General features: G+C 40.0%; 1 protein-coding gene across 1 annotated transcript in view; it reads left to right on the forward strand.

Annotated features, from left to right (window-relative positions):
- Window positions 1-986: 986 nt before the first annotated feature.
- The window catches only part of LHFPL3 (LHFPL tetraspan subfamily member 3), a gene marked incomplete at both ends in the record, with an annotated part of 378975 nt that continues 353040 nt past the window's right edge, over window positions 987-26921 (forward strand). Inside the window, one exon of the mRNA XM_079711245.1 lies at window positions 987-1425. Within this exon, the coding sequence (XP_079567371.1) occupies window positions 987-1425 (439 nt within the window). The remainder of the gene's footprint in view (window positions 1426-26921) is intronic.

Genomic DNA, 26921 nt, shown 5'->3' on the forward strand with positions numbered 1-26921 from the left:
ATTTGCGGGGAAAATGACCTGACTTAAAGGAAAGTATAGGGCATCACTAGGCTACAGTTCATCTGGCTGCATGGGAGGCGGGAGGCGGGGGGTGGGACGCGAAGAGGAAATAAGCTCTGCTGAGCTGGTATGAGACCACCCTTGAGGTGTGCCTTTTACGTTATTGTCTGCCAGTTTCCTGCCCAACTTCTTTCTGTCTCCACCTCGTCGACCCGAGGCCACCGAGGAGTTAGCCGGGGGCGGTGTCCTGTGGTCACGGGGAGTCTCTTGAGGCACCACGCCTCTATTCCCTTGGCGTCTCTCGCCTTCACCTGCCGCGCTGCCCCTCGCGCGTCTGCAGAGAGGCAGAGGTCGAAGCACGTTGCCGTGCGGTGCTTGAAACGCTCTCAGAACGAGCCTCCGGCGCCCGCGGCCACTAACACCAACCGGGATCCTGGGATCGCCTCTAGGATCCCTGTGGGTGCTCCCGCCCCCTCCTGAGGTCCCCCCTCCCCAACTCTAGGCTTGCGTCCCCGGCGCACGCCCGCCACTTGAGGGTCGTCCCAGGGTCGCTGAGGTGCTCCGCGCCGCTGGGCTCGCGGCGTGAAGGGAGGCGGAAGGCGGGAACCGAGGGGGGGCGCCCGAGCTCGCGCGCCAAGACGCCCAGCGCGGGATTTGCCGCCTTCAGCTGCAGCAGCTGCGGCGGCGGCGGCGGCGGCGGCGGGAAGAGAGGCGGAGGGCGGTGAGGAGGGCTGCAGCCCGGGCCAGGAGGGAGAGAGGGAGGGGGACCGGGAGGCTGTGCCAGGCGAGCCGGAGGGGTGCTCGGCGCTCTCCCGCCCTCCTTCCGGGAGCGAGGATGCAGACTCTGAAACTGGCGCTGCTGGGCTGAGGCGGAGGCAGGGGAGTTGCAGCGCGCGCGGCTCGGTGAGTGTGTCTCCTGAGCGCGGAGAGGCGGGGGGAGGCGGAGGACGAGGAGGAGGACGAGGAGGAGGAGGAGGAGGGGGAGAATGCCCGGAGCCGCCGCCGCTGCCGCCGCCGCCGCGATGCTCCCGGCTCAGGAGGCTGCCAAGCTGTACCACACCAACTATGTACGGAACTCGCGGGCCATCGGCGTGCTGTGGGCCATCTTCACCATCTGCTTTGCCATCGTCAACGTGGTGTGCTTTATCCAGCCCTACTGGATCGGCGACGGCGTGGACACCCCGCAAGCCGGCTATTTCGGGCTGTTCCACTACTGCATCGGCAACGGCTTCTCTCGGGAGCTGACCTGCAGGGGCAGCTTCACGGACTTCTCCACGCTGCCCTCGGGAGCCTTCAAAGCCGCCTCCTTCTTTATCGGCCTCTCCATGATGCTCATCATCGCCTGCATCATTTGCTTTACCCTCTTCTTCTTCTGCAACACGGCTACGGTGTACAAGATCTGTGCCTGGATGCAGCTCACCTCCGGTGAGTGCGCGCTCACCTCCGCGGAGGCGGGGGGACCCGGGGCGCTCGAGCCGGGGAGGGGCGGGAGTGGGAGGGACGGGGGGGCCGTGCGCTTGACCCCGCTCAGGCGGGAGCCCTTGGAGGCCGGAATCCCCGGGGTTCCCCAGCCTCGACACCAGCGCCTCGTCCCGGGGCTTTCGAGAACCTCCAAAGTGTGGGGCACGCCACCCAGAGAGACGCGATGGAGGCAGGGCGGTTGCTGGGCCGAGTCCCCTACGAACTAGAGATGGGGAGAAGAAGCGGGGGCTCAGGGCGCGAGCTGAGGGACTAAGCAGGAGCTGGCAGCCAGGCGAAAAGCGGATTTGGAGTGTTTGTAGTGCAGGGAGGGTCAGCCTGCTCTGTGGCTCTCTGGGACGGTTTCAGTCACCGCTTCTTGAGGGTTGTTGAGAGCTGGAGTGAAGTTGCTTGTCCCGGGAAGTTATAAAATTTTTGTCGTCCATCTGGAGGTGAAGAGATCCGAATTCCGTTCTGGGTTTTACCCTTTTAAGAAAAAATGTAGCTAAGAATGTTCCTTAGCAATTGCCCAATGTCACGTCTTCAGTTTGCTTCCTTGTCAGAGCAAAGGTCCTTCCATTTCATCTTTAAACAGAGAAATCTTGAGGGAATCAAGATTTCTCAAGATCTCAGTTTTGGGGAAGTGGCTTTAGGAAGATGGGCAGAGAGGAAAGCTTGTTTCGTTGGTGTCTCTGATCACTCTTTGCCTGTGGATGATAGATGGTTGCTAGCTGGAGAATATGAGAGTACTTTTTCTGAGCATCAAAGTACTTTTAACCCAGAAAGGATGGGGGTCCGTTTCCTGGTGGCTTTGGAGAATCCTGAAACCAAACGGACTCCTTTCCCTACCTCCCGTGATCCCGATTCCCTTTCTGCTAGCCACCTTGGGTGCCCTGCCTTCTAAAGGCAGACGCCATCCTCCAACACTTGACACCCTCCTGTTTTTGTTTTGATTTTATGGATGGTCTGGTTGTGAAGGGATATAGGATGTCTCAGGCAGCCACATTCTCATTTGTATTTTGTTTTATTTTTTTGTTCTCGTTCTTAAAGGTGTTACCTTCAAGATTTTGTCGTTTCTCCTATGCCTGGGAAGGTTTTCTGGGGAGTGGGGCTTTGATCCCTGAGTTTACCAGAATGTTACAGGACGATTAAGTCCTGAAGGGTGCCGACAAGAGCATTAAGTTCATGATCTTATACTGCTAGTTTACTATAGGAGAAGCCTGTGGGAGAATGAACTTGTTTGGAAGTATTTGCTTTGTATTAAGTATGCCTCAGCTGGTTTTGATTTGCCATATACGGTGAACATGTGCACATGAAAGGTAAGAAATGTACACCAGTAGAGAACACCTCCCCAGAAAATATACCATTATTCTTCTGAAATATGAGTTTTCTGCTTTTCCTTCTGGCCTTCCACCCCCAGCTTCTTGAAGCACCCCTCCCCCCCATTTTAATATATCATGTTGTCTCTTATGGCCATTTCAAGAGCAGACTAACTTTGAGATTTGGAATAAATTCATATATTATTGTTGTTCTTGGCACTTAGCTCTGATTTGACTTTGAAGGTAGCAGTACGTTGAGGATGCAGATGCTTTAGAAAAAAAAGAATTGACCCTGCACAGCTAATTTTAATTTTTCTAAGTTAAATGACCTATTTAGACTGGTGATTCAAATTAGATTCTTTTTCAAAGGTCTGAAAGTAATTTGAAGGTGATTTCTCAACATGTTACAAGATATTTTATTTTTATGAGATTTTGTGCTCTAAACCAAAGTTGTTGTTTTAAAAAGGAAAGAAAACTATCTTTGGTAAAGAATTACCATTTTGAAGTTAATACAAACTGCAACTATTACAATGTTTTTTTCTTTCCTCTTCCTGGAATAGAGCACACAAAAATCATTTATTCTGCAGTAGTGAAATATGATGTCATGTTTTCAGAAGTTTGACATCAGTATACTGTCCTGTTTCCCATATATCAATGTAAAATGTAATGATAGCCTTTGTACTGATGAAGATATAAGGACATTTACTTCATTTTCGGAGAAGTCCAGATCCCTAAGTCTCTGGCATACTTTAAAAATCTTTATTTTCAATTTACTTGGTATTTTATTTCTAGGTAAACCACAGAAGGACATAATCTTATTTATTACTGAAGTATATTAATTAAAAAATTGATTATGAATCAAAGTCAATTATATTAAGAGTTAGTCAGTTTTATTCACAGATGTTTTTAAAGGATGGGATAAAGAAGGTATATCTGAAGAAAGTCTTGTTTAACATGCTTTTCAGGTTTTTAAAATCTCATGACACTAACAGTAAATTTAACATAATGTATTGTAAGTTACTGTCAAAGTTTAGTTTCTAACCTTTAGGCTCTTTCTTTTTAATGTTAAGAAGCCTTCTCATAATTTAAGTGTACCTAGGCCTCTCAAGTGTAATTTTCTAACTATTAAGATGAGACTTAATGTGCCGTTTGCTTGAGACTGTTTAACCTTCATTGGAAGTCAAATGATTAAGTTGTGTATTTAGTTATCTAAGCATTAACCTCGTATATCAGAGCCAGGTGGAATATCCCATATGAAATGATACACTAAGATGATGAAGCAGGAGACTTTCTTGTGGCAATACAACATCAAGAATTACTCTTTTTATGATTCTGAACAATGAACTAGAAAAAGTACTTTATTTATTGGACCTGAAAATGACGTTGCTTCCTACCTAGATGTGCAAAGCGCACATAATTAATGGTGCTATTATGAACACCTGCCCTCTCCTTTGCGCTCTCCCCTCTGAATCATCATTAACCTCAGTGGAGTGAAACTACAGAATTAGGAGCTAATATGTCACACTTCTTCCAGATATAATCCTGTACTTAGGGACCATGCCAAACATAAAGACTGAAGACAGACAAATAATGTGTAAAATAAATAATAACAATCAGAGATGCAAAATTTCCCCAATTCACAGAGAGACAACTTCTTGAGAAGAAAAGAGAGATGTTTCTTCTTTCTGTATGATTTCTCTACTAATAAGAAAGAGGTAGATCTGTACTTGTCAAGCAGGGGCAATAAAGTACAGATCTTTTTTTTTTTTTTTAAATCAGGATGGCAAAGGGATTTTGTCTTTCTGGGAGCTTGACTCTCTGCTTTCATGTATTTGTTTTCAAATCAGTATTTCAGTCTGTTTCCAAGTCTATGAATAGCCAAGTTTCATAAAGGTGGGGTTTTGTTTGTTTTATTGACTATCAACCATGTCTTAAATTGGTTTCAGAAACGCAAGTTTTACCCATTATAGGCCAATGAAATCTTTTATTTTTTTAATAAGCTAAAGCATTAAGGCAGAAGCTAAGGGTTTTAGACATCCACCACAGACTTTTTGGTGGAAAACTGCAGATGAGGAGGTACTTGGTTTCATCTGTGAATAAGGGGCACCGGATCCAGTTAGATTTCCATATTTGGCAGGGATAAGATAGGAGGAGGGGGTTGCATTCACCAGCTTCCTATCTCTGGTCATTCTGAGTGTACCAACAGGAAGGGCCACTGAGATGGCGAGGCTCTGTGGCAACGGTTAAGGGCTGAATTGCTTAGTTACCTTCCCCAGCCTCCCAGCCTTAGTTTTTCCCAGCTCTTTTTAATCAGCTTGCTTTCTTAAATTTTATACCTTTGTCATTTAGTTGAGATGAGAATCACCTGAGGTAATTGCTGCATTTCTTAGCCTGCAGAAGGAGCCTTGGCAATGTTACACCATTCTCTCAGGGCACCTTGCTCTTTTCTTATATATCTTATCAGCATTTGAGATTACAAATGTGTTTGTTTGTTTATTTGTTTAATGTCTGTCTTTTCCAGTATACTGAAAGTTCTTTAAATCCATGTCTGTTTTTCATATAGCATAGAGCTCAAGATCATGGACACTGGAGTAAAAAGATGTGGGTTTGAACCCTGGCTCTGGTACTCATTGACTGTATGACCTAGGGAGTTAATTTCTCTGTACTTCAGTTGCTCATCTGCAGAGTGAGCATATAATTGTGCTTACCTCAGGAGATTGGTGCAAGGATTAAATAAGCCAAGGTATACAGGAGAACAGTGTCTGGCACATAGTAGGCAAGCAGTATAGTTGTGTTAGGTAGGGTTACTGTTCTTATGTTATTATTACTACTGTATCTTGGCACACAGTAGTACGTATATGTCTGGCACATAATAGGTATTCATTTTTATTGAGTTAATGAATAAAAAAATGAATGATTAATGGCATGAAGAATGAAAAGAGAAGGAAGTGATTTAAAATGTCCTACATGCCATGTTGAGAAGTGAATACCATATACTTTAAAAGCCATGATGCTCATCTTTCTCATTGGTTTGTGGCATCAGCAGTAATTGCACTAAAGGAATTCTTCCAAAATTCTTTGATGCCAGTGGTTGTGACTTGACAGCCTAATTCATGATGAGCTTATTCCCAAATGGAGGGTTTTTCTGATGTATAGGTAATTATCTTTATTACAATGCTAGGATATAATTAATTATATCTTAGGATTCAGCAAAATTTCCCTTACCTTTTAGTTTCTCATGAAAAAAAAAATCATGTTATTCAAAATGGAGGTTTTATGTAAGGATCAAAAGGTCAGGCTTTCTTTCATAAGAGAGGGGACTCCTGTTCCAGGTTGGGTTTCCTTGCACGCCTATAGGAGCAATCTGGACAGGAGAAGAGGATATGTCTTCCAGGCTTTCCTTTCTTCTTTCTGGGCGTCAGAGCAGATGTGCTCTTCTTGGACGTGCAGGCTGGCTCAGATGGGTGGCCCAGCATGTGCAGAGCTCTGATGGGGAACTCTGAAGAGAGGACAAGGTCGGGATTTACTCAAGTTCAGGACCATCATCACCAGTTCTTTATTTGGGTGGTGCTGAGCATGTGAGAAAGTGAGGTCTTGCCTCCTGGAGCTGCTAATCCATCCTAAGTTCAGAGTTATGGCCCTGAAGAGGGGTTTTTCCTCTGCCAGAGCATTTCAAATACTCCCCCAGATTGCAGAGAAGAACGTGTATCCCCAGGGAAGGCAGTTTTCATTTTCTTACAACGCCTTTCACTTATAAGAATTTTTGATTTACCAAGCCAAACTTACAAGAAAATGATTTGAAATGAGAATTTAGAAACTGTTTTTTTTTTTTTTTTGCTTTTATGTAGTATGACAAGGACTATGACAAGGAAAAGATGTTGGAAAACTTATTAATGTGAATATCAAATGATTTTTTTTTTTTTTTTTTTTTTTTTTGCGGTACGCGGGCCTCTCACTGTTGTGGCCTCTCCCGTTGCAGAGCACAGGCTCCGGACGCGCAGGCTCAGCGGCCATGGCTCACGGGCCTAGCCGCTCCGCAGCATGTGGGATCTTCCCGGACCAGGGCACGAACCCGTGTCCCCTGCATTGGCAGGCAGACTCTCAACCACTGCGCCACCAGGGAAGCCCTCAAATGATTTTTATAACTGAGATTTTAAGTGAACATTTGTGAAAAATAACAGACCCCATATAACCCATAGGTATATTATTAGGTGGTTTCTTTTCTTGGTGTGAGGCTCCACATTTAACAGCTTTTTTCCATTGTAAAAATGTTAAAAAGGTGCTTATATGCATTTATAAATTATATATATATATACACACATACATATATAACCAGAATATGGTATCAGGTGCTTAACATGAAAATGATTGTTTAGTGATTGGTGCTTCTGTTTAGTGTGATGACATCATGCAGTAAAGAGAATCCAGGTGGCCAGGCCAGTATGTTACATTTTATGAACATACCTTAGAAATCTTAAAAGTGAGTAAAATTTTAAATGAAAAAAACCCCAAAAAACAAAAAACCCCAAACCCAGCAGAGCATACAGCTATAGTTGCAGCATGTGGCTCAGTGCTCTTCTGCGTGTGGTGTGAGAAGATAAACTATGGGGAGAAGAGTAGAGAGAACTTCAGGTCGCACTGGCATGAGGCAGAGAACACTCCAGGAGAATTCTAATTTGGGGGTTTCATAGCATTATAACTGGGAGAGTTTTAAAGTGCAATTTCCATAATATATTTGAACTTTAGGGGTCAGCACCAGGTTTAATTAATGTGATTTTTCCTTATAATAAGTCAACTGGAGTTTTTATTTGACATGAGGAAAGACAAAGGAGCTGACCTTTATTCTTAATAATAACAAGAAGATATTAATAATGACAGAAAGCTAAGAGGCTAAGAGGCTGGTTCACACAGCAAATAGTAGGTAAGTTATTTGATGATTTAAACATAAAGCTGTTATGAAAAGTCATTAGGGCATTTTGAGGAAAGAAAGAAACAACACCAACCTCCCCCAGCATCCTAAATGTTTACATAACTAATATCATGCAGCCCTCAAATTATGCTTGCGATTCTGTGATGCTTGTACTGCACAAGGTCACAGCACCATCCATAGTTAAATTGTCCTAACTGTAATCTTGAGCACATTTCTCATTGCTTCTGCTAAAATAAAACAGAAGAATGAGTAGCTTGCAAGAGGAAGATAAATAATTTTTTGATCCGTATAGATATGAACCATATCTAATTACTATTGAGCAGAACGAAAAAAGAAAGCAAACGTTTTTGAAATGGAGTTGCTGGCGTGGAATTGCCAGAATGGGTCTCTCGTGCCTGGATTCTGATATCATTCCTGATGAAACCAGGTCTGCAGTAGTGTAGGGACTGTCTGTGTGTCCTTAATAGGAGAAAAGATCCTAAATGATAGGCTGTATGAAGTTAGTCTAATTGCATGAAATTTTGAGATTATGACTTATCAATGAAAGGGCTAGTGGAAGAGTAGGGAAAGGTAGTGAAATGAATAATAAATAGTTGTAGATCAGAAAAGAGGCCTTAGCTCAAAGGCAGACATGCAGAACTTAACTAATCAGAGAAGTTTCACACTAGAAAATGATGGCAAACAGAAGCTTGAAGGGAACTCAACTTTGGCTTTAGTACAGAATGCATCATAGGCCTGTTTACTAAAGTGTCTGGAAACTCCTGCAGTGGGGTGCTTTGTATGGCCTTTTTTTGGTTTCAATGAAGATCGAGAGTGAGGTTGTAAAATACAGAGTGGGAAATGTGTATCATCATTGACAGGAGGCTCAGTATTTGAAACACAGGCAAATAGATCCAGATGTGAAGAATGACAGGGACATAGAAGAGTGACAGCAAAAATAAATGAAGTATGAATAGAGAAGACATGAAGAACTTCAAGGTTGAAAAGCCTGTGAAAGTTGATAACATCAAAAGCCCGTTGAATTTGATATCATCAAGGGCTTAAAAATGTATTGACACAGGGCTTCCCTGGTGGCGCAGTGGCTGGGAGTCCGCCTGCTGATGCAGGGGACACGGGTTTGTGCCCCGGTCCGGGAAGATCCCACATGCCGCGGAGCGGCTGGGCCCGTGAGCCACGGCCGCTGAGCCTGCGCGTCCGGAGCCTGTGCTCCGCAACGGGAGAGGCCGCAACAGTGAGAGGCCCACGTACCGCAAAAAAAAAAAAAAAAGTATTGACACAGGATAAGCAGAGAGCTGGAATATGCGTTACAGTGCAAAGCTGTGTGCAAATCCCAATTATCAAGAAAGAAGAATTATGACTCCACCCCCCGCCCCCTGTAGGAAGTTGCAGTAGATTCTAAAATCAAGCTATACAAAGAGAGACATGATAGAGGTTCTTGTATGGCAGATGCAAACATAGAGGATTAAATAAGTCACCCTAAGAAAGAAAAGGTCATTGTAAAATTTGATAAATAGCATTCCTCCAGTTTCTCTTTGAAATTCTAGTTCCAGGTTGCGAAGCTAAATTGATTTCTATAATGCCTTTAGTGGGGAAAGGGAACTTACAGTGAGCATTTAGGGTAAATATATTTGCAGAGCATTTTAAGAACATATACAGTTATAAGCTAGATTAATTGAATTTATCTAAATTTCAGATGATTAATAACCAGCAATATTGTGATCTGTGTAATGCTACATATTATTTAACTGAATGTCCATGTTTTAACCAGTTGACTGGACAAGATGTAGTACTGACTAGTTGGCATTTTTAAAAAACCTTCATAGAGAAAGAATTGCTGTACTGTAACGTTTTACAAACCATGGTTGGTGACCCTTTGATAGGTCATGATATCAGTTTAGTAGATAATGATCAGCGTTAAAGCTTGGATTAAAAAAGAATAGAAAATGTGAATGCAATGCAGATAATAAGGGTTTTGTGAAAACTTTATTTCCTAAAATATTTACATATGTGTATGTGGACTAGATTGCAATGTATTGCTTACTATGGGCTGTATTCAAAATGTGTGAAAGATGCTATTCCAGAGAAAAGATGATGTAGTATGAATTTAGAAAAATAATTACCTCTTGTTTGGAAAACTGTGAAAGTTTGCACCAATTCATAGGTAATTTTGCATTAAAAGGTAGATAAGGTTTTTTCCTATACCTAATCTAAACAATTTGAGACATTTTTCTTATCTCACTTCCATTAATGACTTAATGCTAATGTACCCCAATTAAATTGTGGGTTGAATGAAAATAAGAATTATTTTTTCTAGATGTGATTTGATTGACCATTTATGTGAAAAAAATGACATGGCCATAAAGCAACAATCTGTCTAAGCAAACATTTAAATAAGTATGATTAACCCAGTGCCAAGTGAATATAGACTCACAGGCTTTTAGAAGTTGGAGAGATATTAAAAATTATTTAGCAGTCTCCTCATTTCCTCGATAAAGAAATAATAATGGTAAATACTATTAAGCAAATACCATTTGCAAAAACCTTAGTATATTTAGTTTGTATATTTAACCTTCACAACAAACCTACAAGGTTAGAATTATTATATACATTTGCATATGAAGAAATTGAGGCTTAAAAAATTGTTCAAGGTCACAGAGCCAGTAAATGATTTGAACAAAAATCAGACTCTCCCCCTGTCTGACAGAATATTTTGCGTCTGAGGCTCAGAGAAATTGTCTTGCCAAAATTACACCTTGATAGAGTTGAAACTAACACATCTGATTCCCAGTGCAGTGCCTTTCTGTCACTTTCTTTTTCCTCCTAACTTAAATGTGCATTTGCAACATTTTGTATCAACATGAAAGGAAGGTTCTGGTATTTACAGGGAAAATATCTACATGTTTATCAGGCTTCCCTCTTCAAGCATACTTAGGTGTGATGAGGTACTACTCGTCCTATCCTTCTCATTTTCATAATATAGAGCCTGAGTGGTTCTTTACCCACATTGTCCCCTTGGTTATATCTCAGATCTCCTTGCTGTTATTCTTAGAGTGTGAATTCCTGTGGGAATGTCTGCATTTACTGGCTCTGTGTCATCCATTTCTGCCCTGTGTCAAATGTAGAAACATTCTTAATAGGTTTGCTTATTGATGGTAATGGTGAAGGTGGTGATGGTAGACAGGATCACCAGGTCACAAACACAGTTCCAGAAACGGTAAAAATAGACTTGGGCAGCTTTTGGAGGCATTAGGGAACTGGGTGTAGATTTACATCTTGACTTGACTGCTTATTGGCTGAATGATTTTGGCCAAGTCGTCTAACTACTCTTGACTTTCCATTTTCTTGATGTCATTTTTCTAAAGTTAACATAATTGTATTTTGGATACATAAAAAGAGGCTGTAGGTTTTGGACATTAAAAACATATCATCTGCTAACCAAGTGTTGCTGTGCCTTTATCAATAAAGTGAATATTAGGAAAACCATCAAAGACAGGGTGAAATTAACAGAGGAAGCAAGTAGGGAACAATTATAGACAGATATCTAGAGTTAGATTTCCTCAGTATAACGAGACTTTAAATAAAAACACCTGGGACTTCCCTGGTGGCACACTGTGGTTAAGAATCCACCTGCCGATGCAGGGGACACAGGTTCGATCCCTGGTCTGGGAAGATCCCACATGCCACGGAGCAACTAAGCCCGTGTCCCACTACTACTGAGCCTGCGCCCTAGAGCCCAAGAGCCACAACTACTGAGCCCACGTGCCACAACTACTGAAGCCCGCACGCCTAGAGCCTGTGCTCTGCAACAAGAGAAGCCACTGCAATGAGAAGCCCACGCACTGCAACGAAGAGTATTCCCCGCTCGCTGCGACTAGAGAAAGCCAGCATGCAACAACGAAGGCCCAGCGCAGCCAAAAATAAATAAATTAATTAAAAATAAATAAATTAAAACACCTATGTTCTTAGGATTATTGAATTAATGCATGTAAAACAATTAGAGGGCTTCCCTGGTGGCGCAGTGGTTGAGAGTCCGCCTGCCGATGCAGGGGACACGGGTTCGTGCCCCGGTCTGGGAAGATCCCACATGCCGTGGAGCGGCTAGGCCCGTGAGCCATGGCTGCTGGGCCTGCGCGTCCAGAGCCTGTGCTCCGCAACGGGAGAGGCCACAGCAGTGAGAAGCCCACGTAATGCAAAAAAAAAAAAAAAAAAAAACAATTAGAACTGGACCTGGCACACAATAAGCACTCAATAAACGTTAGCTATGATTGGCATTGTTGTTATTACTACTACAAAAGAAAGCAGGGCTGGAGAAGTGGTTAGTGTTCAGAAAATTTAGTAGACAGAAAAATTGGACTCACAATACACAACTTAAAGAAGGATAATTGCATTTCACAACCTGTATATGCCAGACCTACCTCATTCTGAGGATCAAGAAAGATAATGGCTGTGAAGGCCTTTTAGAAACTGCAGTGTTATATAAGTGCCATTGTGATTCCTAGAATAAATTTTGTACATTACTAAGAAAACACCATATTTAGTTAAGAGTTTAATTTTGTGTTGACAGGGTCTAGCTCTTCCATTTTATTTGTCTACAGCAGTGACTCAAAAGTAACAAGAATATATTTTGGAGATAATGTTGAACTAGTTAATAAGTTCAACTGAACTAACCTGAAAAAGGAAGCCATGGTTTTTTTTGTTTTTTATTTTTGCGGTACGCGGGCCTCTCACTGTTGTGGCCTCTCCCGTTGCGGAGCACAGGCTCCGGACGTGTAGGCTCAGCGGCCGTGGCTCACGGGCCCAGTCGCTCCGCGGCATGTGGGATCCTCTCGGACCGGGGCACGAACCCGTGTCCCCTGCATCAGCAGGCGGACTCTCAACCACTGCGCCACCAGGGAAGCCCAAAGAAGCCATGGTTTGAAGGCAATGTGGACCAGACAATCTTCTGATTATGTCAAGACCTAAGCACTTAGGCATTCTTGTTAAGTTTCCCCCCACTGACAGAGAACTATTATCAGGTATTACCCTCTTCACAAAAGAAAAATTGAATATTCTCTATCTCTAATAACATCATGTAACAGGAACAAATGAGAGGAAGCATTTTATTCTGTGTTATTTTACAGGTAACTGTAATATATTGAAAATTAAGTTTCTCAATATGATATCTGTGAATCTTTATTTTTCTTCCTGAAGAAAACAGTGATTTAAGATTCTCAGATTTATGCTCAAATGAAGATTGTGTTGCTCTGTTTTTCATTAGCATGTTAATTCCTTGTATTTCTTTAGCTTTTCTAAAGAAGGTTATAAAAAAGCTCAACATTGTTTCTTATTAATAGTCTCCTTTCATGTTTAAAGTCATCAGCTTATTGTAAAATGAGAGTATCCATTTGTTATGACTACACCTATGACTATGACCCAAACTGCTGGATTGAATAATGAACAAATGAACATTCTCTGTTCTACATAGTATCAAGATCCCTTTTGTGGTGAATATCCAGAGCTGAGGTTGACAAGAGAACTTATTAAATAAGCATTCTCCATCAGACCATTTGCTTCTAGAGATGCTGGTGAAGAGATGCTGGTGAGCACTGCTGGGCAGCCTCCCAACTGCATCCTGCAGGGCATAGTGAATAGCTCTGCTCTTGCAGACCTCTCAGTCTGCTGGAAAGGGCTCTCCAGCAAGATGAGCTGGGATGGGGAAATGGGCCAGGATCTGTCCAGCTCTGGTTCAGTTTACTGAAGACCCCTCCATGCACTGCAAGTTGGGCTCTAGAGGGAGCTCCAGTCCTGTCATCTTCTCAGAACTTTCCTTTTTATAGGGTCAGGTCCAGAGTCATTTTCCCCCTGACACTATGTGTAAGATAGCATTTTAGAGCATGGAGGGTGGAGGATAAAATATGAAGGCTGAAAAAGAAAAGGCATTCATCCAAAATGCAAGCAGTAGACGGGAACACTCATTTACCTATGAGGAAAAAGCCAGCTCCTCCTGGACTTTTTTGCAGTCCCTTGCCTTGATATAAATTCTTTGAAATTTCTCTCTATAACTTATCTGACTTGTTAAGAAGCTGTTGTGACTTTCCACTGACCTACTCTTTTTAGAGGACTCATTGGGATGGTCTTTCTCCCCTCTGAACATTTTGGCTATGGTTTGGAGATGGACACTTTGGAATAACTTGGACATTCCTGGAGAATTAGCAGGTCACTGGAGACCTGCTAATATTAGGTTACTGTAGAATTCAAAAGAAGTTGAGGCATACAGAACTGCAGGATTCTAAATAGCTGTTTGATCTTGGTGGTCATGAACGATGCATTATGGTTGCAGGTTGCGTCTCTGTGTTACTGAACCAAACTTGGGTCCACTCACCCACTCGAAATAAGGCCAATCTGCTGAAACCAGGTTGTGGTGAAGGAAAGTGCAGTGCTAACTGTAGGATGCCAAGCAAGGAGTTCAGGACAGCTACTCCTCAAAACACCTGAACTCCCTGATGGGTTTCAGCAAAGTATTTTTAAAGGCAAGGTGAGGGAGGGGTGTGCATGTGATCAGCTCATGCACAATTCTCTGATTGGCTGATGGTGAGGACAGGGTAGTGTCACAGGTTAACTTTATCAATCCTTAGGTGCCAGTAGGGCTGGGGGCTACGTGCACATGATCATCAAGTAGTTAATTTCTTCCATTTGGCAGTAGGGCTGGGGGCTACGTGCTCATGATCATCAAGTAGTTAATTTCTTCCATTTGGTGGTGGGTTTAGCCTCTGTAAAACAACTCAGGAAATGTGCATCAGATATTATTATCTAGGTACTTCAGAGAGGAGCTACAGCAGAGGATATGGGGGAGGGGTCTGTCCTGGGAAGTTTCCATAGGGTTCCGCTTGGTTACATCTGCAGCAGCCTGAGCATGTTTTGAAATTAAAAAAAAAAAAAAAAAAAGTAGAATTGGAAATACGATTTCTTGGGAAACTTTAGGGACTTTGCAGAATTTAAAAATAATGTTTACAATAACTTAGAACATGGACCCCAGCCATAAGCAAGTAATGCTTCACATGATCAGAATGAAAAACTGGGCACCTAATTTCGTTACTAGTGCCTACCTACATATTCCAGTCTCCATTTCCTTAAACACAACAGTAACAAAAAAGAGAATGAATGAGTGCCTGCTGTATTCACACATACCTTTCTCCACTGGAAGCCACTCAAAGAACACACAAATTCCGTTCTTTTCTTTTTTTTCTTTTTTCTTTAAAAAAAAAAAAGGGAACCTGAACTCAGTCTGGTTTCTATTTTGTCTCTTTGGGAACCAGAAATACAGAAAGTTCTTTAGAGGAAAACTTTCAAAAAGCACACTTCCCTGCTCAATATCAAGCCTTTTTTTTTCCATCTCATGCTCAGAAAGCATTCTTTTTAATCCTCCTCAGATTTCCCCCTCATTAGCGCCAATGTTCCACTCTGCCCCCAGTGCCCTCTAAAGTGTCTGTGCCTGAACAGACCAAGCAGAAAATCTGGAACTGTCTGGATATTGTGGTTCAATAGAGAACACTAAGCATTGCTGTGGGGCCTCTTAGAATTTGGGGGCTGAATTTAACGTGCATAGAACAAAGGGGAAGAATTGTGCAATCAAGTGAGTTCATTTGATGAAGGCTGTTCCTTTCCTTTGTGTACTGTTAAAGAATTGATTTTTTTACAAAAGGTTTCTAAAAAACCAACCTAATGATGCAGGAGGTGGTCCCTTTACACTAAAGTTTTAATTGTGATGGATTTTACTCAGGAAATAGAATGTCTCATATATAATTTTTTCTCTCTAAGTCTCACTGGGATGTGAGCAGTTCATTTGGAATTTATTCCCAAATGTGTTAAACTATGACCTAAGTTTAGTGTAGAAATATGACGTTATGAAGGCAAACATGAACTTGTACAATGGAAGATAAGGTGATTTAAATTTCTATTGTAGTTACAATGTTATTTAGACTAGCCATCATTTTGGATTTGTTTAACATTTGCAGAATGAATCATTGTTTCAATTCATCTGCAAACATGTTATGAATAATATGTTTTATATTGTGTGTATGTGCCTGTGTGTGTTTGTGTATAGAGTTTAAAAACAATAATGACCATTTGTGTATCTGCTATCCACTTTCCTGATTATAACCACCCAGAGGTAGCTGCTTCTCTAAGTTTTGTGTTATTACCCTACATTCCTTATAGTTGTACACTAACGTACATATTCCCGAGTAACATGTTGTTTAATTTTTGTCTTTTTCTGTTTTTAAAGGAAATGTTTTTAATATTTCACTATTTAGCATGACATATGCTGTAGATTTTTTTTGCAAATACTATTTATTAGGTTAAGGAGGTTCTCTTGTATTCCTACATTGATAAGAAGTTTTTAGATTGTGAATACATATTGAAATTTATTGAATGAATTTTCTGTAGCTATTGAGGTAATCAAATGACTTCTGACTAGTATATATTGATGAGATGAATTACAATACTGGATTTTCTGATTTGAAATATTGCATTTTTTAAAACAAAGCCAACTTTCACACACATTGTGAGACTCAGCAGTCTCTAATATTTTATTTATTATTTTTTAAAGTATTTTCATGAGTAAGGCTTTTGTTTTTTGGGTTGTCATACTGTCATTATCTAGTTTGGGTATCAGAGTTATGTGAGATTCATAAAAGTATTTGAGAAGTCTCTTTTCTTTGAAAGAATTTGTGAACCATTGGAATTATCCGTTCCTTGAATGTTTAATAGAATTAACTTGTAAAAGTGTCTGGGCCTGGTGTTTCCTTGAGGAAGATTTTAAACTACTGATTACATTTCTTTAATTGTTATAGAATCATTCAGTTTTCTCATTTCATCTTCAGTCAGTTTTTAAAGATATATTTTTCTAAGAATTTGTCCATTTCATCTACCCTGTCAAATTTACTGGCATAAAGTTGTTCATACTATACTCTTAAAATAGTTGGAGTTGTTCGTTGGCGTCCTATTTTCTTTGGATAAATTTTGCCAAAAGTTTGTCAGATTTACTAGTCTTTTTATTTATTTATTTTTAATTTTTTTAATTAGTCTTTTTAAAAGAACCAACTTTGTTGTTCTCCATTACATACCTCTGTTCTATAGCATTAAGTTTTGTTTTTATTTTTTATTTCACTTCTTCTGTTTTCTTTGGGCTTATTCTTTTGTTCTTTTTCTAACTTCTTAGTTGGTTACTGAGCTCATTGATATTTAGCTGCTACAAACTTACAGAAAAAATAGTTTATCCATAATGAGACTTTTGAAGAGATTGTCTTTAAAAGTTTTTATTAGGAATTGCATGCAACCATCTCAAGTGTGACATAAAATGAAAAAATATATACATTCATGAAAGAAAGTTCAAGTTACTTAAAAAGTATTTACAAATATTCTAATGGCAGGTTTATACAAATTCAGTATATTTAATACTTTATAATTTATTTTTCTTATATAAAGTAAATATAATGAATGTTTTTGCAAAGTTACATATAAATGCTCCCAAATACTCTCCCATTTATTCTAGCAATTGCTATTATAATAATTTCATTTTCGATATGTATCATGGTATGAAAAACATGAGAAAAAACCCTCAGCCACTAAGGGTCAGTTGATGCCACCAAGGTCCTTGTTAGCTTTGGTGTTCAGTTTCTTCTCTGAAATTTTTCTTACCTGTATGGATTTCTCCTACTTTACTATTGCTAAGCCACGCTCATTAAAAATATTTTTGAAATTTTATCCAGCATTTTTAGGTATTCTATTTGGGATATTTTGTGGTTGTGCGGAGGGACATTTGATCTGCCGTGTTGCCCAAAATGTAAATCCTATGGATAATATTTAGTTGACATTGCTTAGTTCTATGGCCACGTAGAACTAAACTTCAGAGTGCCCAGTCAGCCAATTTATGCCATTACTAAAAGGGGTACATGATTGGAGAAGTGTAGATTGATGCATGCAAACCAGTTTTAATTTCTGAACCCACTGCTCGAGACTCATGAATCTCCCATGGCAAATTAGCATCATATTTTTCTAAGATGAGCTATATATTAGAAGCAAAGAAGTGAAGGTCTCCACTTCCAATGACATATGCATGTAATGTAGATTTCTCTTAGTTTTTTTTTTTTTTTGACCCGAATTTTACTTTTTTAATTGGAATTAAAATCTTAAGGTGTGGTATTTTAGTTTCTCTTTGTGTTTTTTTGTTTGTTTGTTTGTTTTTTCTCTTAGTTTTAATATAAAATTACCAAATTAAATAACAGAAATACTGTGATTGAGTTTTTAGTTTTTCTTTTATTCTTTCATTTATTCATTTATCCTTCCTTATTGTCTGCCTGTTATGTGTACTAGAGATGATATGAAGACTAAAATGCTTTCTAATATTAAGGATCTCTTTGTGATTGGTTTTCTTCTCAGGATTGGAAAGAATATTGCATTACTAAGAAGAAAAACGTGGAGGCAGCTCTATCATACTAGATGAGTGCATAAGCTCTGAAACCAGAATACCTGGGTTTCTGTGGTGGTTGCTTCATTTACAAGGTCATCATATGACCTTGGACAAATTCTTTAGCCTATCTATGCCTCAGTTTCCTCATCTGTAAAATGAGGATAAAAATAGTACCTTTCTCATCTGAAACTTGGAAGACACTCATAAGTGTTAGATAATAGTATCACCCTTATGATGGCTGTGTCATCATCATCACTCTAGAAAGACAGTCCCAGAAGAAACAATAAGAAGTGTAAAGAACACAGTAGGTTGCTGTTCTATAAAACTCCCACATGACCTTGAAATTTTATTTCTCTTTTAATCTAGAAAAGGAATCTTGTACATTTTGAAGCTGTCAATTCATTGCTACTCCATTTTTTGTTGGATGAGGTTAGCCCTTTCCATTCTAGGCCTTTGTGAGGATTTTATGATAGTGAGAGGAGAACATAGAAACATGTGGAACTTCCCTCAAGTGGATGCCCTTTTAGCCCTCTTTTTGGGTTTGAAGATTGGGATCTGTAGAATGACATCATTAGGGCTCGGACAGGAAGTGTACAATTAGCAATTTAGCTCCTCCCACCCCTCTTACTGGAAGCCTCCTGAGGACAGAGATCATGGCTGTTTTATTCACCACTGCATTTAGTGCCTAGGATGCTTGTTGTTTTAAGTTTGCTTTACCTTCCAGTGCATTAAACGTATGCCACAATACAAAGCTCTATCCTAGGAATTGATCTAAAGACAATTTCACAGCTCTTTTTAGAGAAGGGGTCAACATAGGGATTTCCCCACAGAGTCAGTGCAACTAGAGATCTTACCACTTCTGTATGATTTAAGCTCTCCTTAAGAAAACAGGTCCTATTTTTACTTCACATTTCAAAACAATGAACTATGAACCAAACTTGATTATGCTTTACTATCTTGTGTGTAGGAATATGGAATGACACATTCTAAATGGCTCACCTTGACCAGAGAAATTTGGCACTGAATAAATAGATGTTTTATTAAAATCAGATATGTGGGCCCTATGCTTTGTGATTTTTGACCTTTAACACAAAGAATGAAAATGTTACAGAACCAAGTAAACATTAACATATGTGAGTATAAACCTTGTTTTTAAACAGACTGTTTTCCAAAAGAAATTCTTTTAGTTCTCAGCCTTCAAGGTAGTGACCATAAAATCTGAGAGGAGAGCAAGATGGGATGATCTAGAAGACAAAGGAGGAAGACAGAAGAGAGCGATACAGTCCAAGGAGCTAGACAGATGGGTCTGTCATGCGACAGAGGCAGGAGTAATCTTCTGTGGTCTCTGCCATCCCTGCTCCAGTTACGGACATTTATATAATGGTAGCAAGAGGAGAGCTGATCAGGTAAAGTCTAATCAGGGAGCAAAAGAATCTTTCTTAGTCCTTCTCTGCCCCATCCTCCTCCTCTTCTTTTCAAATTTGGCTTGACATTCAAATTCTCTGGGAAGGAAGAAAAGCATGAGTATATATAAAAAATAAAACCTGTAGAGGTAGGGGAAGCGCATTTATTTGGAGGCTCACAAAAATACACAATACTAAAAAATTAATTCAAGCCTCCTTCAAAATACAATAGCATCGGTTTGCTGCTTCCTAGGGCAATAATAAAGTGGTGTCATAAGCGATCCTTCATAATCCTGTTTTTTAAATAAAATAATTGTTTTACCTTTTCATTGTTATGAGTTCTTCGAAGACATCTAAATAAACCTTCAGAAATAAGAAAAATGTGTAGAATCTTGGGTGTAAAGTAGAGATGGGAAACTGGAGAAAATTGTTGGGAAATGAACTGTTCTCAATGATAAACCCCAGACATACAAGGGAGCCCTTTCATGATATTACTCAGTTACATTGTTCACAAGGATTATTTAAGAAGATGCTCATTGTCTTTGATTTTGAAATGACTTTGTGATGTCTGGCTGCTATGGTAACTGCTCTTTTATTAAAGAGTAACATTTACAGTCAGTTAAAATTGTCAACTTGTTGGCATGCGATTCTAGATTTCCCTTACATTTACCCTATTTTCTGACTTATCACATATTTGATATAATCTCACTTTCTGGAAATGCCTAAGTTTCCCTTTGCTTATTTATATGTTAGATTAATGTTGTTATGTCTCAATAAGGATTCAGTGTTACTGCAAAGCCAGCTCCTTTTGCCTGCAATAGTACCACTTACTGAGAGCTCACTATGTACCAGGTACTGTTTTAGGGCACTGCATACTGCCTGATTTAATTCTCACAAAATCCTGTGGGTGCTGCTACTGCTGTCATTGTTATTATTACCATTTCACTAATGAGGAAATGGAGGCACAGAGAGATGAATAAATCTTGTCTAGGATTACACAGCTAGAACCGTGCTGTCCAATACAGTAACCTCTAGTTACGTGCAGCTAGTTAAATTTAAGTTAAACTAAATAAAAAATTCAGTTCCTCAGTCACACTAGCCACACTCGAAGTGCTCAGTAGGTTCACGTGGCTTGTGTCTACTCTACTGGACAGTGTAGAACAGAAGATTCCTATCATGGCAGAAAGTTCTATTGGGCAGTGCTGTTGTGAAGCCAGGCTTGAAGCCAGGTGGTTTGCTTCCAGGGTCCACACTCAGAACTGCACTGAACTATCTTATTTTCCCCCTTCCAGTAACAACCAAGGGACTGGTACTAAGAGTCTATGTGTTGATGTTAACCTAAAGGATAAAGGGAAGACTCATGACTAAAGATGGAATGGGACATTTATTCATTCATTCCACAAATATTTATAGAGCCCCTGCGGAGTGATAGATATGGTTCTAGGTGCTGTTGATGGTGCAGCAGTGAACCACACGGATGGATTCCCTGACCTCACAGAGCTTACATTCTGCTGGGGGCAGACAGACACACACAACTAAATATATAATATATCAAGTGCAATAAGTGCTGTGGAGAAAGCAAAGCATGGTAAGAATCATGATGGGGAGTGCTGATGAAAAGTCTTTCTGATAAGACCCTATTTAAGAAGAGACCTGGGAGAAAGAAGACATAGAGAGGTGAGAGAGGAGCAAGCCAGGCAGTGGGAGTAGCAGTGCGAGGGCCCTGAGGCAGAGATCAGTGGCTTCAGTTAACCTGTTCAGTGCCACATAAGGTGGCAGGCATCCACAGAAATTCCTTCTCTTCCCTGTTGTCATATCTCATCTCTTCAGCCTTTCTTCTCACCCTTGGTGTGATGTCACCTTTCCCAGTTTCTGTACATTTTCCTTTGAGCCAGATATTATTGATTTTGTAGTTTGCAGACTTTGCAACACAAAGCAAATCTTGACACCCCTCTATGATTAACCTTGTCTCAATGGGATTACAGGATCATATTTGTTGGAAAAGTCTTTTGGCTTTTCTTGGCCCCCTCCCACCAATAAATACAGACAAGCCTACCAGATCAGAAGTTACTGTATGTAAAGCCAGGCTGATAAAATTCTTCTTAGAAGAAAATTAATGTGGGGGGGGGAGAGATAAATTAGGAGTTTGGGATTAACATATATACGCTACTGTATATAAAATAGATAATCAACAAGGACCTACTATATAGCATGGGGGACTCTACTCAATATTCTGTAATAACATATGTAAAAAGAATCTGAAAAAGAATAGATATATGTATTTATAACTGAATCACTTTGCTGTACACCTGAAGCTGACACAACATTGTAAATCAACTATACTCCAATATAAAATAAAAATTAAATTAAAAAAAAGAAAATTAAGATGAAAAGAAACTAAATCATGGTCTAAAATTTTACTCCTGGAATCAACAGACTTACGATTTTAATTGTTAATTGTTAATAGTTTCATCAAAGATAGAAAATGAATCTCAAGTCTCTGAGTAAATTTAATTTTTTTAAGACAGCCACCTTGACACCCCCTAAGGATACATTCAGCTTCTCATTTGCCAAGTATTTGTAAAGCTTTAATTCATAAGGCAATTCCTAGGATTTCCTGTGCACCCTCCCTTCCTGACTATGGCACTGTTCCTTACATCCTGTAAGTCCAAGTCCATGCTTTCCTTTTCTCTAAGATCTAGTACAACTGGATGACTACTCCCCTCTCTTCTTATCTGTGAGGACAAAATAAGTTAATGAATTAATATAAAGTATTACTTTTATATTTGTATTCCAAGCAATTTACATGTAAGTTACTTTTACATGTAAAATTCTTTGAATACTACCAAGTACATGCTAATAGCTGTTATCATTATTACCCCTAATAGTCTATACCCTTTCTCTGCTTTGTTTAAGCAGGTCTTGTCTGTAGCATACTACCTTTTCTTGCTGTAGCCCACATATGTCTTCCATCCTGCCCCTGTACCCGACAACTCATACACGGAACATGTCTCCTTTGGTGAGCACTGATTCTCCTCCTAATTCTCCTAATCTATCCTGCACATTTCAGGAGTTCCTATACCCTGGAAACCCTTTAATATCCTGTACTAGACACTGTTGAGATTTCACCTGTTTATAACCTAAAGGGAAGGCCTCAAGGCAGAAGACAATAAGCCTGTTTCTCCAGAGGTGGAGCTTTCTCCAATCTTTACCCTCAATGTAGGGGGGATCATGTGGGCCCCAAACCAGGACTCCAGGCACGAGTCTGGGTCCAGTGAGTGTGGGCAGGATCCAGGTAGAACCGGCCACATGCTCCTGGCTCATCTTCCAGTAACAGTTGGGGTTCCCCAACCCCATTTAAAAACAATCTAAAAAAGCTTGAAAGTTGGCAGCTGAGAGGAGGTGAGTCTCCAATTGCACTGGATAGGCGCCTGATTTCAGTGGGGTGCCTGTGCGGGCTACACAGAAAGGCTGTTTTTCCTCTGCTGTTCTGGATGCATCACAGAGGCTTGGAAGGGGTTGAATTGTACTGATTTCTGTTGGCAGTGGATTTGTGAGGAAGCACTAAAAGCTCTGACGAGTTCATGAAAACAGTTTATGTTACATATGTATGTAATATAGTATATATGTAATTTGTAAATGGGTATATATGCATATCTATCACACTGTCACACTATGGGCCACTCTGTGAGGAAGGGTAAGATAGATATGCAGCAGGAGACAGTGTTGGAGGAATTCACCTTTTAAAGCTACCTGAGCTTATAGGCAGCGGCACTGAAGAGGGGTAAATCAGGGTGCGCCGTGCTGCCAGAGATGTTCGATGAGACTAAATGAGGAACATAATATGTGGGAGGGATCACAATTTTCTCAGAACTTCTGAATGTTCTGTCATTGAATCACATTAGTTTTTTTTTTAAAACATCTTTATTGGAGTATAATTGCTTTACAATGGTGTGTTAGTTTCTGCTTTATAACAAAGTGAATCAGCTATAGTTCTTCTTATTTATGTTTCCGCAGGCCTTAGTTTGGGTCTGTGTCTCTGATACATACAGTGATAAATTATTCATTTGTACAGTATATACACAGAGAAGATTCTGGATGGAAGAAGAATTTGCAGAGTGAGTGTCATTCCTGTAAGATAAAGGATAATCCTTTCAAACTACCTAAAATCTGAATTATGTCACCTTGTTTTCTTCCTCGATGCCTGATTAGCCTGGAGTTAAGCTGTGAGCATCAGTGCCTAATAGAGCAAGAGGATGTGCTTCATAGGGTGCGTAGAACCTGTATAAACTCCAAGTGATAATCGTTGTTGCCATTTAAGGAGCCCTGGGATATAACGACGCTGTGCTGGGTGCTTTATATGTGGCACCTTGACTTTTCTTAACAGTCCTTCAAGATAGATTTTGTTATTTGCTGATGATGTCACTGAAGCTCAGAGAGGTTATGCCCCTTGTGCACAGCCACCACGGTAAGTGCAAAAGCAAGGCTTGATTCTGTCTCTCTTCTTTGATATATTTTTTCTAGTTAGTCCCTTTTCCCCTCATTTCCCCCTCCCAATGCCTTCCTCACCCACTGACAAACCATTGTAACGAGTCTGAAGTGTATCCTTTTGATTGTATGGATTCTTGTAAAAAACGACTTCTCTTTTGTGTTCCTCTGTTTTTAATTTCAGTAAATGGTATTCTGCTATAGATCTCTCTCTCTCTTTGTTATCCATGTATCTAGTTAAAACTTTATTTTGTGCAGCACCAGGTTTTGAAGATCCATTCATTGGCTGTAGGGACTTCTGGTCCATTGTTACTGACACCTGCACAGTACTCCACAGTGGTATCCACCCTATTTCATCTGGTGACACCCTGATTGCCTCTAGGTCTCCACCCTGCACTGAGCATCTTGTCCACATCCCTTGATGAACCTGTGTGGGATTGTTTGGGAATTGCAGGACTGTAGGGCACACACATGCTAACTTTGACTGTTTTGGGCCAGTTTGCTGTTCGGGCAGGCCACTCCAGTCCGCATGTCCACCTGCAGGGCAGGAGCGCTCCTGGACCCTCTCATCTCCACTGGCATCTCCAGTTTTCTCATCTTTTTGTAATTTTCTAATTTTGGTCAGTCTGTATGTGTAATGTCATATCTCCTTGTTTTAATTTACATTTCTCTAGATTTTTAATGGTTTTTAAACATCATCTCTTTATATGCTTGTTAGCTGAAATTTTTCTGCTGTTAAACTGTTCCAGTTCCTGGGGTGAAGGTCATGGTCAGAGCTTTGTAGCTGAAATTTTTCTGCTGTTAAACTGTTCCAGTTCCTGGGGTGAAGGTCATGGTCAGAGCTTTGCCCATCTCTCTATATAAGCATTGTCCATTCAAAATATGATATAAGCCACATATGTAATTTCAGATTTTCTAGTAGCCACATTAAAAAAAAGATAAAAAGAGACAGGTGAAATTAATCTCAATAATGTATCTTATTTAACTCAATAGATAAGTTTTTGTTTCCATATGTAATTGATAAAACAATTGTACATGAGATATTTAATATTCTTTTTTCCATAATAAGTCTTCAGAATCCTATCTGTATTTAACAAAGAAAGCACATCTCAGTTCAGATGCTAAATTTTCAGTGACTGAAGTGAAATGCCACTTTGTACAAGTAAAGTTTTAACAGAAAAATACTTTACATGGTTTATAAAATTTTAGATATGTCTGATTATTAGAAAGCCCTTCTTATATTGAGCCAAAATCTGCCTTTCTCTAATTTCTACTCATTTGTCCTAATATTGCTTTCCACGACCACACATAAAATGTGTAATCTGTCTTTTTTTTTTTAAATTGGAGTTCAGTTGCTTTACACTGCTGTGTCAGTTTCTGCTGTACAGCAAAGTGAATCAGCCATACGTATACATATATCACCTCTTTTTTGGATTTCCTTCCCATTTAGGTCACCACGGAGCACCGAGTAGCATTCCCTGTTCTATACAGTAGGTTCTCATTAGTTATCTATTTTATACATAGTACTGTATATATGTCAGTCCCAATCTCCCAATTCATCCCATCCCCTGCCTCCCCCTTGCTATCCATATATTTGTTCTCTACATCTGTGTCTCTATTTCTGCTTTGCAAATAAGATCATCTATACCATTTTTCTAGATTCCACATATGTGTTAATATACAATATTTGTTTTTTTCTTTCTGACTTACTTCACTCTGTATGACAGTCTCTAGGTCCATCCATGTCTCCGCAAATGACCCAGTTTTGTTCCTTTTTATGGCTGAGTAATACTCCATTGTATATATGTACCACATCTTCTTTATCCATTCATTTGTTGATGGACATTTAGGTTGCTTCCATGTCCTGGCTATTGTAAATAGTGCTGCAGTGAACATTGGGGTGCATGTATCTTTCTGAATTATGGTTTTCCCTGGGTATATGCCCAGTACTGGGATTGCTGGGTCATATGGTAGTTCTAGTTTTAGTTTTTTAAGGAACCTCCATACTGTTCTCCATAGTGGCTGTATCAATTTACATTCCCACCAACAGTGCAAGAGGGTTCCCTTTTCTCCACAACTTCTCCAGCATTTATTGTTTGTAGATTTTTTGACAATGGCCATTCTGACTGGTGTGAGGTGATAACTCATTGTAGTTTTGATTTGCATTTCTCTAATAATTAGTGATGTTGAGCATCTTTTCATGTGTTTCTTGGCCATCTGTATGTCTTCTTTGGAGAAATGTCTATTTAGGTCTTCTGCCAATTTTTTGGATTGGGTTGTTTGTTTTTTTGATATTGAGCTGTATGAGCTGTTTGTATATTTTGGAGATTAATCCTTTGTCAGTTGCTTCGTTTGCAAATATTTTCTCCCATTCTGTAATCCCTTTTTGAGAGGACATCCTGATAAGCCTTGGGTTATAGATCTTGAGTTTCACTTTCCTCATGATGTCTTCTCTTGGGCCTCAATATCCCCATTTCCCCAAGTTGTACCTCACATGACATAGTTCTTTCATTTAATCATATTGGGCCCTTGGGTTGATTGCATTCCAGATTATCCGTTTCTTTCCTAAGATGGGACACTGGAAGCAGCATGATTCTTTAGATGTAGTCTTTGGATAGGACAGTGTTCAGATGAATTCTAGCTCCTCTGACCCAGACACTCTGCTACTATCAGAGTAACCTGAAATTAAATTAGCTCTTAGTACAATCACATTTGGCCTTGGTTAACAATCGCGCATTGTCTGGTAATTCTTCTGTTGATGTTTTTCAAGCATCAACTGTGTGTTTAATATGTCTACAAAAGTATAGATCAGATGTGACCTCCTACTCACAACAATTTCTAAGTGAAGGGAATCAAGTTTATAAAAATAAAAT

The sequence above is a fragment of the Hyperoodon ampullatus genome (assembly GCF_949752795.1).
Source record: "Hyperoodon ampullatus genome assembly, chromosome: 9".
Lineage (NCBI taxonomy): Eukaryota > Metazoa > Chordata > Mammalia > Artiodactyla > Ziphiidae > Hyperoodon > Hyperoodon ampullatus.